The sequence below is a fragment of the Colossoma macropomum genome, unplaced genomic scaffold, assembly GCF_904425465.1.
Source record: "Colossoma macropomum unplaced genomic scaffold, Colossoma_macropomum, whole genome shotgun sequence".
Taxonomy (NCBI): Eukaryota; Metazoa; Chordata; class Actinopteri; order Characiformes; family Serrasalmidae; genus Colossoma; species Colossoma macropomum.
In genome coordinates, this window is record NW_023495267.1 from 1,243,424 (window position 1) to 1,263,088 (window position 19,665).

A 19,665-nucleotide genomic window follows, 5' to 3' on the forward strand; every position below is an offset into this window, starting at 1 on the left:
TTAAATCAGCATATCTGTGGCCCAGTCTCAACATCAAACTGTATGTTATGAGCTTCCCAAAGATGGGAATCACGGCAGGGTTGCTGTATCCAAGGCCAGTGCTCAAAGACACAACCTGATGTAAGGAGTACAAAACCTCAGCTGCTCAGCAAAGAGGAAAATAGCATGACTCATCTTTCACTCCTTACGTTTACGTTTGAAGAAACAGAAAAGATGCCTTTAATCCACTGTTTCCATTGGCAACTGATAATCATATTGGATTAATAACAAGATGACCAGTTATGATGATTGCTCAGCATGTTCATATATTATGTGGTTGTTTTACAGTGGGAAGGAGGGATTTGTGTTGCACATTTTTCCAAAATGTTAATTTCAACAAAAAAATTGAAATTGTGCACTAAAATGCTAATTGTGCACTAAAATGCTAATTGTGCACTAAAAAATTGAAATTGTGCACTAAAATTGCAGCATGTGTTAACTTATTTTCACTTAGAGAATCAACAAAACACATTGTTTCACCAGGGGTGTTCTTTTGCATATCACTGTATAATGATGACTGGCTCATGAGCTGATAGGAATGCTTTGTGCATTTGTTTTCTTTATTATATATAAATAACTAGAAAAAATAAATAATGAGCTCTTTTAAAAAGCCAGTTCATCCAGATTGCAAGTCTGTAGAAGAGAACACACTGTAACTGTGCTATACCTGTTCCTCTCTTTTTCTGCACCTTTATTTCTGGAATCGTATGCAAATGAGTTAATTAGGGCAGAGGGCGGAGCTGAAAAGCTTTCTCATATGCATTTAGTTCTACTATAACTTTTGATTTCTAAATGACTCAGTCGCATGTCTAGGTTGTGATTTTCAAGTGTTTGCTTGTTTCACAGAATAAATTTAATGTGAAAGTATGAAAATATAATTAAGGCCCCAGATCTAAACATCACTGTGCTTTTTATCAGAAGTTCTAATACTTTGGGATCTGACTTTACCATTTATCAGTGTGGAGTAAATCCAGACTGGGAACACCAACCATTACTTTAGCATAAGGGCTCCAGTTTGGGCAGGGAAGCATGGCCATTTGAATCTAAATATTGATATTTTATGGAGCAAACTTTAGAGAGTGAGATCTCATTAAGCCTGCTTGTAGGTTATTTCTAGATACATGATTGACTCTGTTGAGCTCTTATTTTGCCCAGTATTGGCATTAAAGCCACATGTTATATCCTTTAAACTGAATCACTTTGCAACTTTATATCACAATGAAAAACCACAAATGTGGACTTAGCTTGGCTAATAGCATTTTTATGTGATATCTTGCTGTGCGTTGACGTCTTACCCTGGCAGTACCCTCAAGTAGCCTAACCTAGTTTGTAGGAAGTCCAACATGGTTTGCTGGGTACAAAATCAGGTTCAGTCAAACTCCTATACCTCTGCATTACATTTTCTATGCCTATTAAGGTAAGCCTGTGATTATTGTAACCAGTAAACAGTTACTTCATTGTTAGGTTAATCCTTGCTCAACCAAAATTAGGTTAATTTACATGAAACGTTGAACACCACTTCAACTTTTGCTTTTCTGTAGTTTTGGTAAATTGAACTGAGATCATTTTGTTAGCTACAGGCAAGGTTTTATCTAGCTAGATTGAAAATAACTGTATCCCAGCTCCATCTCCCATCCCACACTGGTGTGGGCTGACATCTTTACACGAAGTGCATGCCAACACCGAACAGAACAGAACTGCTGAAGGAGAGATTTTGTTTATGACCTTGTTGTAGCGTATGGTCTAACTGCATCTTGCAAATGGGGAGGTTGAGAGAGCTGGCTCCTCTTGAGAATTGATGAGAATAGGCATTAAGTAGGCATAAGAACCCTTGCAGAGAAACAACATGGATGAATCAGTTCCGACCTGGGTTCTCTTCGCCCCGGGTGACTGAGAGGAGAGGTGCATATCTTGGAGATGCTATATGAAGAGATGAAGAGATTTAAAGCAAGCGGTGAGCCTGAGGGGGAGAGACAGGTCAAATAATAGAGGGAGTCTTGGATGGGGCTAGAAGGTCAGCAGGATTCATATCTCAGCAGCTGAAGTGCAGAAATGAGAAACAGTCTTTGGCTGTGTATACTGACAAGATAAGATCACCTCCGATCTTTAATTGATTTTCAAGGTGAATAAGGAATAAGAAAAATGAATTTTGTGCTTTGGCCTAAAGGACAGTAAGGAAGGCACATGTCTGATCTTCATAGTGAGACTGTTCCAAAGCCTTGACCACAACTGACAGAGCTTGAGCACCTTGTAGCTTTTTTCCTTGAACGTGAGACCCTTAAGACCATTAAAAAGTATTGATCTGAAGATCTTAGGGCTTTCAACAGTATGAACATGTCTGTTGTATAAATAAGAGCCATTAAAAATGCACAATAAAAGATTAAACTGAATTCTGATTTGGATTAGAAGCCAATTTGCTAATCTGGTATAATATGATCATGCTTTTTAGTGCCAGTGAGTAATCGAGCTGCAGCGTTTTGGACTAACTGGACTAACTGTTGTCATGCCAGCAAGGAGTGACTGACACCAGTTACAGCAGTTCAAATGAGATGAGACAAACACGAGTTTTGCAGGTCATTGATGGACAAAAATGCTATAAAGGGGAATTCCATGATTTTTCAAAATGTCTGCATATTTTGGTCGTTGAGGTGTAAACAAAGTCATTCAGAGTGGTTTTATGTGAAATGTCACATTGTAGAGAATCACTGCAATAGTTTGTGAGGGGCCATGATGTCTACAACACAGATATAGGCATTTTATTTACTACCCAAATAACCAGAGTTGTCCTTTTTATGTCTAATGCTGATGATGGTAAATAGTGGTAAAACAGAAACAATACATTTTCTTTGGGGAGAGTTTTCTTCTAGCGTGCACCACTCCATCATTAATAGATTTAAAAAAGTAAGTTGTAGACAAAAATCTCCAAATTACTGTAAAACAACGTCTGAGGTATCAGGCAACATATTCACACCCTTTTCATGCAAGTTTCTGAGAGGTAGCTTGTAGAAGCAGTTAATATATAACCACCACTGTGAACAGTTCTGAGTCAGCAAGTTTGCCTAGAATGAAGCATTTCACATCAAAACACTCTGAATGACTTAATGATTTAATTATGAAGAAAAATGGGTGGAATTGTACTGTAACCTTACTATTCCTGAGGAGCTACTTTTGACCATTGTGGAGAATTGCTTATCAAACTTGAGCTTTGATGTAAGATGCTGGATGGCCTAATTACTATACTTACTGTGACCAAATGACAAAACATCAACTGTGTTTGACTGTGTTTATTTGTTAAAGAATGGACTATATTTACTTTATCTTCTCCACCAGGGTTTCAGTAATAAGGACAGTAATGCTGTGTTGTTTGCGCCAAGTCAGTTAAGTCTTCTAATCATTAAAAGTGTTTTGCAGACACGGCCAATAAGACGTGTATGAGAATGGGTTTGTGTCAGTGCACCATGACCATCCGCTGCAGTGGAGTCCATAAAGTTCCCTCATTATCGTCTGTTAACGTATTCTCTCACATTAAAGGTTGGGAATGCTTGGTAAACAGCAAATTGAACCTGCTTAGGTTTGAATGTGACGTCATCAAATCCTTTGAAGCTTTGAATTTTATGAGGCTTCATCAGACAGTCACAGGCTCTACACACGTCTGATGGCTATTACATTTCCTTCAGTGTTCAGCTGAACGAAGATATCTGCATTAGATATGCCTCATAACTGCTGGATAATATAAAATGCCCATGCCAACAGACATGTCAGCAGAACGCCTCTTAAATTCACCTCACTAGTAGCTAACACAGCAGCAGTGTTAACCTTTTGAGAAGCATGAGTCTGAAAGAGCCCTCAGTAAAGAGCTGTCCATAGCATGAAGCATCCATCTAATATTAATCTAATGTAATATCCAATATGAATTCACAGCTGATACACAACCTGAACATTTTCAATAGCGTTTGAATGTTTGAAACCTTTAGTTTCGGCACCCCTGGTAAAATTCCATGTTTTGTTGTCACATCTTCTACAGGGAACAAACTTAAAGAGAAATTTCACTGATTTTTCAAATTCTCTACATAAACCAATTATTAAATTGTAATCAAATTAATTTATAATGGGATGTTGTAAAAATGTCATTCTAGAGAAACAGAACTTGTCAATGTATTGGTGATAAGTACCAGACAATTACTAACATTTTTGCTCAACTTCAGGTTATTCACACAGTACTTTTTCCACATACGCCCTTTCTTCATTTGGGTGGACGTGCCTAAAAGGGTTTAATCAAGCAGTTTTAGTGTTGCAATTCAAGAATTGTCCTTTTTTATTTGGATGATCTTTTGCGTCACTAACCTCTGACTCTCTGTACTGAGCACAGTAGAATACTGCCATCTTGTGGCAGTAGTCATGAGGATTCCTAGTATCACTCAGGTCTAGAGTTGATATGCTGGTGTAACCAGTTCAGTTTTTATTAGTTTGTGTAAATACATTTCCTTATGAATTGGGAATATGCTGTATGGTGTGCAGAGGCCCCACCTAAACCTACTTCCTCTATACAGCGCAACATGAAGGAAACAGCTCAAGACATGGTTTAATCACTTCTGCTTCTATTGTCATGTCTCGACCTTTGAATGTGTTGTGTAAAATTGTGTTAAAAAGCAGTGTATGACTGCCTTCCTCGAGATTGGCTATCAGAAGGGTGGGGTGTAATGGGAGACAGAAGATTATTTGGCAACTTTTTCATAAGAATCTCTTTGTCATGTAGTGGCATGAGGCATCATTGAAATAATCTGAATGACTGTAAAACTTATAAGAATGAGATAACATGGAAACGACTGAATATGACCTCATGACCATGTGGTTAATTAATAATAAGACACAGCTGGGCTGAGTATATTCCTCAGTGCAGATTTTACTACTCAGCAGTTGTCCAAGAGGCAGCAGAATGAGTAAGCCATTAGCTTTTTCTCTCATGTGTTGAAGACTTAGAACATATTTACTTATGTGTTTACATATGCTTTTTAGAAAGAGAATATTGGATGTGTTTTGTTTCCATGTATGTTATTTTACAAATTTTACTTTCCTGGGCTGTTGGTGGATTTCCTGGATTGAGGATTGTAGATAAGAGGTTTTTCAGTTTGAGCTTTCTCTTGCAGCCGATACTGATGGTGTTCAGTTGAAAAGTGTTACTCATGGAAATGGACGTGGAGTGGACAATCCAGCATTTCACGTGGAGGTATGTTGTATGGTAAGCTACACATTGACACAGATTGATTGTCTTCTCTGTATGGAGAAATAAAACGTCAGAATGTTTGCACCTGTAGGAGGAAAAAACATCAGATTACCAGAATGAGGCTGAAGAGTTGGAATCAAAAAAGGAGTCCAGGTCGTTTGTAAGGTTAGGCTGGCCAAAATTCTTCTTTTGAGACTAGATAAGATCAATATTGTACTTTCTGAGTTGTTTTGTAAGCAACAGTCTTTTTTTAATTAACAGTAAATAAGCAATAGAACTATAGTAAATATCAATGCATATATGGTCCTAAGCATGTGTTGTTGCTTAGGGCCACATTGTTTCTCTGGGCCATATATGTTTCTTTTTTCTTTTCTGGTAGTAAACTATTCAAACCTATTACGGCCATTGAAAACTTCCTGAAGGCTCACTCTAGAATCATCAAGTACATTGCCCTGGGAATACTTGGTGCAGGTATCATTTTCTTACACTTGTTTATCTTACTTTTTCATTTATGGGAACATTACTGAGTTTGTCAAACTCAAAACAGCGTTTTATTACAACTATACGCCTATAATTCTGCATAAGGATCATTGTATGCTTCTGTTTCAAAAACGCAGGTTATTTGGCATACTTCATCACTGCTTGCTGGCTGGACTTCCATAGAGCTATTGCTCTTGTTGTTTTGACCTGTGTGGCAGTGTTTTTCACAGTGTATGATCTTGTGAAGAAGTACAAGGGTGAAAGTATAAAGTACTTCTTCAAGCCTGCGGTCCGATGCTTTAAAGCCAACATCAGGTGGATAAAATGGTAAGTAGGGCACTTTAGACACTATGTCAATATTGTTGTTGACAGTGGCTCAGTTAAAGAAGCAGAAGCTTTTGAACTTGCTGTTTTTCATTTTTCTTTTTAACTGGACCATCTTCCTCCACCTTCCGCTTCAACTGTATCACGTAAATCATATTTTGCTTACGATATGTGGACGTAATTGGTAAATGTAATGTTTCAGAAGTTGATCGGGGAAGTTGACAAATGAAAAGTGGGCAACAAACTTCTCACAAATGCTGTGTTTCATAATGCTGCAGGGTGTTTATAGTGGTAGTGGTAGGACTGTTGGTGGCATGGCTGGTGGTGGACACAAGCAAGCGTCCGGAGCAGCTCATCTCCTTTGGCGGCGTCTGCCTCTTCATCCTTGGCATGTTCATCTTCTCTGCGCACAGACATGCGGTGAGCCATGCGATAAGTGCATTCGCAAACAGAATCACTGTTTTCAATAATATAAAACCAATTGTGTTGCAGAAAAATGTACCAAATGATTTTAATATTCCTGGGCAGCTTAACCAGCTTTAAATAATTAGTGATTATGAAATTAGCTACGAAATGGGAAAAAAAATACATTTAAGATGTACTAACTTAAAACATGGTTCCTTATAGGTTCTTTAGTAAAAATAATGGTTCAGTATAGAACCATGACCATTGATAGAACCATTACATGGTTGAATGATTCTTCTCTCCGATGGATAAACTGTTGAATATGGTTCTTTAAAGATTTTTTAATAAATGATTTTATATAGCAGCTGAAAAGGATTCAGTCAATGTATCATTTTTGGTACTATATAGAACCCTTGTTGCTAAGAGTTTTATTAAAAATTATTTTTTTTTTATCTTTATAATTTAATAAATTCATTTTGATCCCAAAATACAAAAAATATTGAATATTTAAAAAATAATAAATGTGTAGTTTACAAAATTTTAATCTACATTATAAAAGCTGTTATTTAATATAAAATAGCAAACATCATTAATATGGCAAGTAATCCAAACTTTTGAACAGCAGTGTATGAACAATTCTGCTTCTTTCTTCTCACAGTTGCTTCACGCTTCCTGCTGGCTTACACTAAAGCCAACAAGCTTATCATCCTCTGCATTCTTGAAACTTTCTTATCACTTGCCTTGAGTTCCCGCTAATAACCCATAGCTTTATGATTGTTTTACAACCACAGTTGCAATGTGCTACGCATACAGCACGGTGGACAAACAAAAGGGTTTGTTGGTTTCTCCTCAGGTGCGCTGGAGGACTCTCTTCTGGGGTCTTGGTCTGCAGTTTGTCATTGGCCTGTTTGTCATACGGACACAGCCAGGTTACATAGCGTTCAACTGGCTTGGAGCTCAAGTTCAGGTACAAATAAGTGGTTTCCCTGAACGGAAGAGTTAGAAAGCTGGTAAATCAGTAACTCTCAAGGGTGACTAATTCAAATAAAACAATAATGTGTCTTTAATAGGATTTTATGAAGAAAAGAGCCATTGTTTCATAGTCAATGCTCCTAAGGAAACTCTATCAAACAAAACAATAATAGTCTTTAATGGAGCTGTATCATCAGCTCATTCTATGAGTTTTCTTTTCACTGAAGGTGCACACTAAACACCCAGAGAGTTACAGCATTTCTGCATAATTCAATCATTGAGATGTAAAAAAAGTCATTCAGAGTTGTTTGATGAGCAATGGTTCATTATAGGGAAATAACAGTCATAGATTTCTTTACTATGTTGGTGATAGGAACCAGGGGTCATAATATCTACAACACAAATATAACCATTTTAATGACTATCAAAAACAATCAGTGAACCTATGCATGTGTTCTGAGTTTTTAACATGTTTTATATATAATATTGATAATAGTAGTGATAAATCTGAGAAATAAGTTTTCTTTGGAGTCAATTTTATTCTACAGCACCCTACACGTACCTCTCCACCATAAATGGATTTTCAAAAAAATCTGTTTTACACCAAAAATATACCTCAAAACATAGTCACAGGCAACTTGAACCAGTTTGTTTGATTTTTTGTGAGGTAATATCTGGTTCCTGGAATTAAGCATTTCACATCAGACCACTTTGAATGATTTGAGTTTACATTTTATGTTTACATCTTAATTGTGCAGAGATATTAAAAAAATCAGTGGAATTTCCCCTTTAACAGCTGCTGCAGTTGCATACTAATAGAGTCTTTTGCTTTTTTTAAAGACATTTTTGAACTACACCCTAGCTGGCTCAATTTTCGTGTTTGGCAGACTGGTCGAAGCAGGAATCTTTGCGTTTCAGGTTAGTAATGATAAATGTTCAGTTGCTTTTCTACAGTCTATACAATCTATGAAGAAGCTGTGACTTGACTCTGTATCTGTATTTCCTGCAGGCTTTGCCTATAGTGATATTTTTCAGCAGTGTTATGTCAGTGCTGTACTTCCTTGGAGTGATGCAATGGGTTATCATTAAGGTGAGACACTGATGAGACTCATAATCACTTTTTGATGTGTAATTAGTTTTGGTTGTTTTTATGAATGACATGTCTTTGTAGAAGCATTGTGTTATGAGCAATGTGCCTGTATTTATGAACACTGTGTTTGTTTCTGCAAAGATTTCCTGGATTATGCAGATAACAATGGGAACCTCTCCTACAGAGTCACTGAGCGTGGCGGGGAATATATTTGTTGGGCAGGTAATAACTCCTATTTTTTATACGTTTGTCATTAATTAAGTATTACATCTGTTAAGTAATGTCCTGAGTAATAAATATATCCACATGTGACACTGTTTAACCATGAAATCCTGTGAGCACTTTTGTGTAGTAATAACCAATGCTGTGAGACTGACCATGCGAACAAATCCTCTCATGTTTTGTACTGCCTATTTTTATTTATTCGTGAAATATATCCTACTAATACTACTATATATACTACTTATATATACTAATATTCTACTCTAATTGGCAAAAACATTTCACTCACCAAAGTAAAGTCCAGCAAAATGGATAGTTTAGCATGTCTTTTCTGAGTCATTTGCATTTAGTTGGATATGTATGGAAATAAATTACCTCCTCCACCAACATTCACTGGTGCATTAGATCCTGGTGATGCCTACACTACATGGTTAAGAGTATGTGGACCTCATTTCCAAATGAAAAGGTTTGTGGCTACCTTCATTTCTGACAGGTGCATGACATCAACCATGGAGTTATGCCATCTCCATAGTCAAACATAAGCAGAAGAATGGGTCATACTAAAGAGCCCATTTTCCAAAGTGACACTGTCATAGGATGCCACCTGCCCAACAAGTGTGCCTTCCTAGAGCTGCTTTGATTAACTGTAGTTCTGTTATTGTGCACCTCAACCATAAAGTAATAGTACATAGAAGCTCCCAGGACAGAAACACTGAATGCTGAAGCATGTAGCATGTAAAAACTACCAATTTCCAGACGGCTCCCTTGCAGTACTGTCAGCATAAGAACTGTTCTTCAGGTGCCGCAGTGCCAAACGTCAGATGATGTAGATGCCTGGAAAACACTACCTGCCTGAATGCCAATTGTAGAGTTTGGTGGAGGAGGAATAATGGTCTGAGGTTTGGCCCTTAATTCCAGTGAAAGGAAATCTTAATGCTACTGCATACAATAGCTTTCTAAAGAACTGTGTACTTCCAAATTTGTGGCAAGTTTGGGGAAGGCTGTTCCAGTATCACAGTGCCCCATGCACAGCGAGGTGCTGAATAGAAGCTAGCCCCTGCAGCCAAGGTTCAAACTCTAACGTAAAGCCTTCCCATAAGAGCAAATGGGGAGGGCAACTTCACGTGCATGGTTTTGGAAGTTGCTCAACAAACACATATGGATGTGATCTTTGTTTGAAAAGCTAATTAGTTAAGTATCTTAAATTCAAAGCAGCGTGCAATACAACATGTGAGACTAAAGATCAGAAGTCTTGATCTTGGCTAATGCCGTTTAAATACAAACACTTTGCATAGAAAGGAAATAAGCAACTAAACCTAATACTCCTTAAGCATTTTCTCCTTATTTATACTACTGTTAGAATATCACTTTGCATGCCATATTCTGTCTAAACAATGTTACGTTAAAATAATTCTGTGCTTTTTTTTCTTACTCAGACAGAGGCACCGCTGCTGATTCGTCCCTATCTGAAAGACATGACCAAGTCTGAGATCCATGCAGTCATAGTCGGAGGTTTTGCTACCATCGCTGGTAGCGTGATGGGAGCTTTCATTTCGTTTGGGGTGAGACAGCTTTTGTCATTGTGAAGGATTGTTACAAAAAAATCATATCAACATTTGAATATACATTTTCAGGAAATAACTCATCTTCAGGTAATGGTCAGACAACTCCACGCAAAATCACTGGATTTTGGAGAATTATCTGTAGTACAACAGTACTGCTGTAATTTATAACAGTGTCCATGGGTTTAACCCTTAAGTGGTGTTGATGCTTTTTGTTACTCAGTGGTCTGGTGGACCCACCGCATTATTGTTTTTTTAAATCAATACAGCCATAACAATATATGTAAAAATACCAGATGTTTAAAATATCACAAGTGGCCAGCGTAGGGTTCTCCTTTAGCAGCTGTAGCCAGTCAGCAGCCTGTCCATGTTGTCCACCCTCACATACACACACACACACAAACACATACGCTCACAGACACACACACACTAACAGCAGACCATGTAGGTAGAGAACAGGGTGAAGGGACACAGCACCTCCACACTTTTATTCCCCATGGGTTCACCCCAACACCACATGTGTAATATAAATATTTAGGGGCTGTACACAGTGAAGTCACTGAAAATGTGTTATTTTATATGTTCTTCACAGAAAATGAGCGAAGGCCAAAGAATCTGAGGTTGAAATAATAATAAATCGCATGATTTTTTCTTATGGTAAACATTGCAAATAGGTCCCATGGTCCCAAATACCACACAAGCATTAATAATTAAATAAGAATAACAACACACCAACCACAGCCACAGCAAAAACTTTGATCTACTCTAGTCTGTTAGTAATTTTTGACTCTGTGAACTGTGTCCTCTCTGCAGATTGATGCGTCATCGTTGATCGCTGCCTCTGTGATGGCCGCTCCATGTGCATTAGCAATGGCCAAACTCTCGTACCCTGAAACCGAGGAGAGCAAGTTTAAATCTGAAGCTGAGATAAAAGTGGATGGCGGGTGTGTGTTCCCATAAAACAGCATTAAAATTATGTTTATACCATGTGAAGTTTGGCATAGTGTATTTAATTGCCTGCTGTTCTTTTTAGGGATGAAAAGAATATCTTGGAGGCTGCTAGTGCTGGAGCATCCGCATCTATCGGGCTTGTGGCTAACATAGGTGCTAACTTGATAGCATTTCTCGCCATTTTGGACTTCATCAATGCGGCTTTGAGATGGCTAGGAGGCATGGTGGGATATCCGGAGATCACATTTGAGGTGCAGTATAAATAAGCCAACTTTGCCTCAGATGCATACTCTTGGGTCATTCTAAGCCAGCTCACCTAGAGCATGTCCGATTACATGATAGATTTCCTTCAAAAAGATATTCGATAAAGTGTAATTAACTTGAAAAAGCCATTTGAATGACCAATATATTTACTATTTTTATGAACCATATGCTTCCGTGCACTAGTTTTTACTCATCTACTTTCGTTTGTGAAGCTAAATGCTAACAAGTCATCAGAAGTGCGCAGTAGCAGTGCATCTAAATAGTGCAAGATAAACTGCACATCGCACAAAAACAGTGATTTATGTTTATCTATTGAATCTTGGCAGAGGTCAGATGTAGGGCTGTCAACAGTGCGTATCTAGGATCTTATGGGCTCCAGTGCAAAAGGAGTTAATGGGCCCCCATACGAAAAATGACTTTGAATTAATAAAAAAAAATGACAATGCCGTTCCAACCAAAGCATCTAAAGTTAAATGTTTGTGAGACTATTGTGTGGAATGGAATATTATTTACACTGGAATGTATTCATTTACACTGGAATGCACTGATTATAGTATTGTCATACATCATGGATGGGTATTGTGGTTAGTTAGGCTATTTGGTATCACATGATACATACACTCACCAAGCACTTTAATAAAAACACTATATTAATACTGGGTAGAGTCTCCTTTCTCCTGCTCTCAAAACAGCCTCAATTCTTCTTGGCATGGATTCCACAAGATGCTGAAAACATTCCTTTGAGATTCTGGTCCATGCTATACATGCAGTTCCTGCAGATGTTTCAGGTGCACTTCAATGCCAAGAATCTACCGTTCTACCACATCCTAAAGGTGATCTACTGGATTCAGATGTGGTGACAAGGAAGGCCACTGAAGAACACTGAGCTCATTGTCATGTTCATGAAGCCAGTTTGAAACAACTTTTTGCTTTGTGACATGGTGCATACTACATCATACTACATACTGATTTTAAAAGCTGACTGAAAGATTACAATTTAGATTAAATAAAGATGAAATTTTGCATCTGATAAAAAAAGTGCATACTCTAAATACAATAACCAGTTGCAGGCATTCATCAGCGCAAAAGTAAATAATTTAAAATAACATATTATTTTTATTGTTGTATTTCAGTCTGTAATTCAATTTTGTATGCAGTTAAACTCTTAGGTACTTCAGGAGCAAACTTTCCAAATTTTTAACTAAAAAGCTAATTGGAGTAGTTTTGCTTGAATTTTTTTATGGAAATCTATGATCAAACCAGGTGAGGCCTAAGTGAGTCAGTGTGGAATGACCCTCTTGTCTAATTGCTGCATGTCATGGCAAATCTTTTGAAACTGTAATGTCTTAAAATGACTTTTACTTTCAACTCTTCAGCTCATCTGTTCATATGTGTTCATGCCGGTGGCCTTTATGATGGGCATACCAGTGGAAGAGTCCTTCACAGTGGCCGAGCTCATCGGGACAAAGCTCTTCCTCAATGAGTTTATAGCTTATGAGAAGCTGTCAAAGCTGAAAAACAACCGACTCAATGGCATCACAGAAGTTGGGCAGTACATCTCAGTGAGTTGTTCTGTTCCTATGTTTTATCACTCACACTGAATATATTATGATCTTTTATCATAAAGGGGGAATTTCTACATAATTAAATGGTTAAGATATAAACTAAGTCATTCAGAGTGGTTTGATGTGAAACACAAAGAGAAAGTTATTGAGTCTGAATTGTTTACAGTGGTGGTGATAGGAACCAGATGTCTGAAGCGTGTAATGCCTCTGAAGGGTCCTTCACAGAGAATTTGTAACATATAATGGTTACAAATTTGCTGCCCTATGTCTGAGACATTGTTTTATGATAGTTTCAGATAAACTTATGGATTAAAAAATATTTTAAATCCATTAATGGACGAAAAACTCATGCAGACATTGTAAGGCAAAATAGTCATCAAAGGCAACATATTTTTTCAGATTTACCCCTATTTTACAACATCATCAACATTACATTAAAAACTCAGAAGATACATGTAGATTAACTCATGGTTTGGATAGTGAATAAAATGGCTATATTTGTGCTGTAGACATTATGACGTCTGGGTCCTATCACTACCACTGTAAAGTCAGTAAGATTAATCATTTCACATCAAACCACTCTGAATGACTTTGTTTACATCTCAGTCATTCTGTTTTGTAGAAATGTTTAAAAATCTGTGGAATTCATTTTAAAGCAGAAGCCACTCAGAACTCCAGCCCAAGTTCTCAGAGTTCTCTCCCTTCTTACATACAGTCTCTTCTTATACTACAAACATGTGCTGAAGGAATGGTCCAAATCAGCAAAGTAAACACATGATGTAGAAATTAGGATTAAATCCACTTGTTATAAGCAGCACTGTGAGTGTGGGATTATTTTGTTCATTTTAAGAACAGATACCTTTTGATATCCGCAAGATCTAGTTATTGACATCACATTTTAAATGTGAAATAAGCATGGAAGATTCTGTTTCCATGCTCAGGAGTCAATGTGGGTATGATTTTCTGTAAATCATGATTTTCTGTTGTCTCATTGGGTAGCAGACTTGGCTCACAGTGGCTTTGTTTCTGTATGAAGTGTAACATTTTGAGTCTCACACTGTTAGCAATATAGTCTCACCAAGAGACTTGGATGAGAGATATAAACTCATATTGAGTGCCTGTTCCTATAGAAATAGATTCTTGAGTGCTAATCTCATGTTTAAAAGGCTGTTTTGTTCTTACTAGTTTTTAGATATTTGGAGAAATCATACAAAGTAAATTTTGCTTACTCAGATTACCCAGGCAAATTTTCGCCTAATATAAGAATTTACATCCCATTTTCAATTTTTTTTTTCTAGTTTTTCTATTTTTTTGCTGTGCAGAGAAATGTAAAATGTACTTTATAGGGGGTTCTAAATGCATTAAAATGAATAATATGTAGCCATTTTAGGAGAGTAGGCCAACATCGCCTAAGCATTCTACTTTATCAAGGTACAATAAATACGTCATAAGATATCAGTTCGAAATATCAGTCAAATCTAATCATTTGTCTGATGTTGATAATACTTTTATATAATTATCTAATAATACTGAATTGATTCTGATATCATAGGGGAGTTGTTCTCAACCTTTTCCGCCTCAAGGCCCACCTATTTATTATTGGAAAGTTTGAATGCCCAAATCAAGTCTTTTTTTGGCTTAAAAATGTCGTTTTTGGAAAATGTTTAATACAGTTATGTTTGGGTGGCTACACTGCAATATCTGACACATATCAGTGAACATAAAATATCAACAGATTAGGCTAATATAAGCCTGTTTTATACCAGAAATCAAGCAGAATGGTGGCAAATTAAGGTGAGGGGGAGTATGTTTTTTGTTTTAGAGACAAGGAGCAAAAAAGTGACAAAGCTGCCTTGGTAAATTCCTCAAAAGTAAAGTTTGTGACTAGATAAAAAAAATGTTTTTCTAGTATCTGTTTAAACTTACAGTAGTAATATATTTTTTTTTATTTTAAGCACTCTATGTTGGTTAATTCAGAAAAATAGGCCATTAACCGCAGAAAAGTTTTATTTGATTGGATACACTTTCATAGTTCCTCCTTTTCATCTTTGCAGGTCAGATCAGAAATCATCAGCACCTATGCTTTGTGTGGCTTTGCCAACTTCAGTTCTCTTGGAATTGTGATTGGAGGCCTGTGTGAGTATTCACTTGCATAAGAACACCTAAAAACTCTTTTATATTGCACTGTTCAGATTATATCTTCAGTTCCATTCAGCATCAGTGAAATTATACACAACTTTAATGAATAATGTCCAATAGTCCCAAGATGCAAGGTGGTGAATTTTGATCACTGACCATTCCAAAATGTACTGATGTAGTTCAGTAAACAGTAGTGTTGTAGCACTCATGGCTGGTCTCCCTAGTGGTCTCAACATCATCTCGGTCTTGTCCTTATTTAGGCCCAGTCTTGTCTTGGTGTCAGGGTATTGTTGTTGAGTCTGATGCCTCTGTCTGGGGTGACTAGAAGCTGAATTAATATTGAATATTAACATATTAACAGAATAAACGGTCCTTTCTCTGTGAACTAAACTCTCTGCTCTGTACTGATACACATGTGCGAGCGCATTGCTAGAATACAGACAGAAGCAGCACAAACGACAAACAACACTGAAAGTTTCCATCTCTGATTAAAAGGAGTAATAACGAAGACAACTTTCTTATTCACCTGTGTGCATATGACACTGTAAATAGTAGTTTATTTCAGTTTTTATTTTTATAACTGTTAACTTAATAGCTCATCACTCGGCTGTATGAGAACTAACTGGTGTTCTGACGAATTGTGCTAATTTGTCAAAATGTCCTTCCGCATATTTACAGACAGAGCTCTACATAAAGCTGTGATTACGATATTTTGATATCTTAAATCACACAAAGCTTCTTATTCTCCAGCTTCTTGTTCAGATTTTCTACCTTTTTCAAACATTCCACCTTAAGTGGTGCAGCAATTACATTCTGGTGTTCAGGCACCATTTAAGGTGTAAGAAATTATTACCAGCATTACTATAATAATAATGTTACTGAGACCTGCAACTCACTGCTCATTACATTGTTTACAAATTTATAGAACATCATTAATTGTAATTAATCTTTGGCTATTTCTGCTGTATTTTAGCTATTTTCATTATTGTATGTGCCTGTGTAATGTCACCCTACATCAGTTATAGTTACAGAATATTATCATAACTGTTTTCATTTAATGATAAAAATGGATGTAGTACATTCATTTGACTTAAATACAATTTTTTTTTAATAAATTTAAAGCTTTAGAGATGAAAGTCATAGAGAACAACTGCATCCAGTTACAATGCAAAGTTTGACTAAGTCTATGATATAATAATAATGGTATAGGCTATAATTTATTTAATGTTATATTTTACAAAATATGTTATAAAATGTAATATTATGTATTAGTACTGTATATGTAATGTGGAAGTCATGATAATGAATATAGAATTAACTACAAACAAATTTCATTTATTGCTTTTTTTATTCTGGAAAAAATCGTGATCTAGTCTTGATCTTGACTCGGCTTTAGCGCTCTTGACTACAATACTAGTAACCAGTATATTTTGTTAATAATGTCCATGTTCTGTTTTCACAGCCTCTATTTGTCCTTCAAGGAAAAGTGACATCTCCACTTTAGTGCTCAGAGCCTTATTCACCGGCACTTGTGTTTCACTGGTTAATGCTTGCATTGCTGGTAAGTGACACGTGCAGTCAATATCTGGACCTTAATCAGGTACCTCTCACTGGAGCTGCAGTGATACAGCTGTATCTCAGTGTTATATAGTTTAAGTAATAGTATCGTTATCCTTTCAGATAGCACTGTTGACCATTTGAACTGTCATAAATTCTTGCTTTTTTCATCTTGGATATTTGTTCAGTGAACTCAGTTGCTCAGTAAACTCAGTTGTTTCAGGCATGTTCTTGAAAAATACACATCTATCCAGAGTATATTTTATTTCCGTGAAACTAAGGTGGCTAGACAGACATACACAATGCCGTTTCTGAAAATTTGGGGGCCCTAAGCAACATCCTAATTGGGGGCCCCTCCACCCATCCTGAAAATGTTATTTTGTATGCAAGAATAGGAAATAATTGACACATCATTATTTTTAAATAATGATATAAAAATATAACTAAAGCAAAGTGGAAAAAATAAATCTTTAAAAAAACTGAATTGTCTATAATAAACAAAATTCATGACAGACCCAAACAGTGAATAGTAACAATAAAAACAACACCAAGATTAATAATAATAATAATAATAATAATAATATCATCTGTGGAGCCCCTGTTACCTGGGGTCCATTAGTCTTCCAGGGCCAGACATGAAAATCTGGGGACAATCTTTAGATATCTTGGGCTAAATGTAGGTGGGAACATCGACTTATTAGAATGGGAACAACTCGAGAGTGAAATTTCTAAACCGTCTCATGAATGCGGAGCTCAGAGTAGGAGGCGATGGGGTGTTCGTCAACATTGTCCATCAGACATCAAGCCTTAAATTAGCATGGCTGAAAAATCACCCCAAAAAAAAACTTTTTCAAGACTTTTTTCATTATAGACATAGTTTTGAGCAAGCTTCACTTCACAGATAAAAGGATTATTAATGCTATATCATGAGACATTTTTAGTCAGACGCAAACAGCAAGCTAAAATGGGGTGTGCATGCACTGCTGCCATTCACAATTGTGATTGGAGGCCTGTGTGAGTATTCACTTGCATATGAACACCTAAAAACGCTATTATATTGCACTGTTCAGATTATTTGTTCAATTCCATTCATCATAAAACTATACACAATCTTAGGGCATTAAGGATTCTGTCATCAACACCACTGATGTTAACATCCAAACATGCTGCTTAAATGAAATAATTTAAAAGTGGCAAAATCAGCATTGTGCTTATGAAGATCAATCTATGATCTATCCACTGAAGATGTGATGACAATAGTACATAATTCACTTGCATCCATGGAAGATATGTCCTTCACCAAATTTTGACTGAGTTCTCTTTAAATGCTCTTTCAATACCCTCACAAATGTCAGATTCATCTGCTCATTGGGGTCTGAAGCACAAAAATATTACAAAATCTTCTGCCTGTTGCATGCAGTTACACATTTCCACCAGAGAGGTCTCTAAATCCCCAAATCTTACATAGTGCAGCTTTACATTTCATCAGAAGCACACCTGATTTCATTTAATGAATGCTTAGTTAGATGAACTAGGCACTGGATAGTAACTATAAATAATAGGCTTCCTTGAGAAGAGATTTGGGAATGGTTAAGCTAACACATTCACATAAAAATCACAACCTATTGTTTATTGTTTGTATTTAGTCTAATGTTAGTGGGTTTTTCTTTTTTTTTAACCAATAAACACACACTGCTCAGATAAATAGCTTTACATGTTTTCTCGGATTACTTTTGCACAGTACTGTGTGTATACTGATGACTTCTGACATCTTGTGTCCTCTAACCCACTCACAGGTATTCTTGTTGTTCCTCCACTGGACTGTATAAGGGTGTTTAAGGATTCTGTCTTCAATGCCACTGATGTTAACATCCAAACATGCTGCTACGATCTCTTTGACAGGTAAGACCCAAGATTATCTGCATCAGTGCGTATGGGAAACTACCCCAAGGTTTAAGTGGAGGATATATTTACTCAGATTCCTTAAAAATCATTGTCAAATGCTTGCTGTGTTGCAGTGCTGTGAACAATGGAACGCTGGTTTCTTTCGAGGGATCTTGGAGCTTGGTGAAAAATGCTACTGTTTACTTCACTCAGTGTTGTCAGCTCTATAATGGAACAAACTGCTTGTAGGACCGCCTGTGAGCAGTATTTTCACACAATGGGCACTGCTCATTCAAACAGTGTAAAGAATGTATTTTCTAATTATGTCATATTTTGTAATTTATTTGTCTACCTGAAACAGTGTATTGTATTTGAATGAAGCCTTATTCATTTTCTATTTATTTGTGGATCATCAAACAATATAAAGATATATATTTTTACTGTATGATTTATTTGTTAAATAGTAGAATTTAGTGGAGTTCACTAAATCACATCTGATTTTCTGAAATTGTGTGACAAATATTACATTTCAGTCTGAATAAACTTTCTCTTATTTGCTCAAAGCACACCATGAACATTGCAAAAATGATTTGTTGGAAAGTGAAATGATCTAAAATCTGGTCAATATATTTAATATTTCTTATTTTTAAATTGTTGTTCAAATATTAACGGTCTATAACTGATTTATAGACATTTAACTTGTTTAAAATCATTTTATCTAATGAAACTGTCTGTTGGCAAGTGAGTTAGATAAAATTGCTTACATCTAGAAATAAGTTGAATAATCTCATTATATTCTTACACTTGTATCAAAAAGTGTTCTATATAGTATTGAGAAAAGATTCTTTGTAACAATAATGGAAACTTTTTGGTGTTATGTAGAACCATTTCTTTAAAGAACCACATACAATTTTTCCATCATAGAGAAGAAACGTTTAATCATGCAAACAACCATTTATGCATTAAAATGATTCTATACAGTCATAT

The 19,665-nt window shown here is 36.3% G+C and overlaps 1 protein-coding gene across 1 annotated transcript; it reads left to right on the top strand.

The window, feature by feature from the left end:
• Positions 1 to 4,740: 4,740 nt before the first annotated feature.
• On the top strand, positions 4,741 to 19,253 carry slc28a1 (solute carrier family 28 member 1). The gene is made up of 18 exons (XM_036561618.1): positions 4,741 to 4,979; positions 5,187 to 5,266; positions 5,355 to 5,428; positions 5,643 to 5,734; positions 5,881 to 6,070; positions 6,346 to 6,487; positions 7,326 to 7,439; positions 8,285 to 8,362; positions 8,454 to 8,534; positions 8,676 to 8,756; positions 10,193 to 10,318; positions 11,132 to 11,262; positions 11,352 to 11,520; positions 12,910 to 13,095; positions 15,153 to 15,234; positions 16,700 to 16,798; positions 18,591 to 18,696; positions 18,813 to 19,253. Exons 1-18 carry the CDS (start codon positions 4,976 to 4,978, stop codon positions 18,925 to 18,927), a joined length of 1,950 nt encoding a protein of 649 aa, XP_036417511.1. The 5' UTR covers positions 4,741 to 4,975; the 3' UTR covers positions 18,928 to 19,253.
• The last annotated feature ends 412 nt before the right edge of the window (positions 19,254 to 19,665 follow it).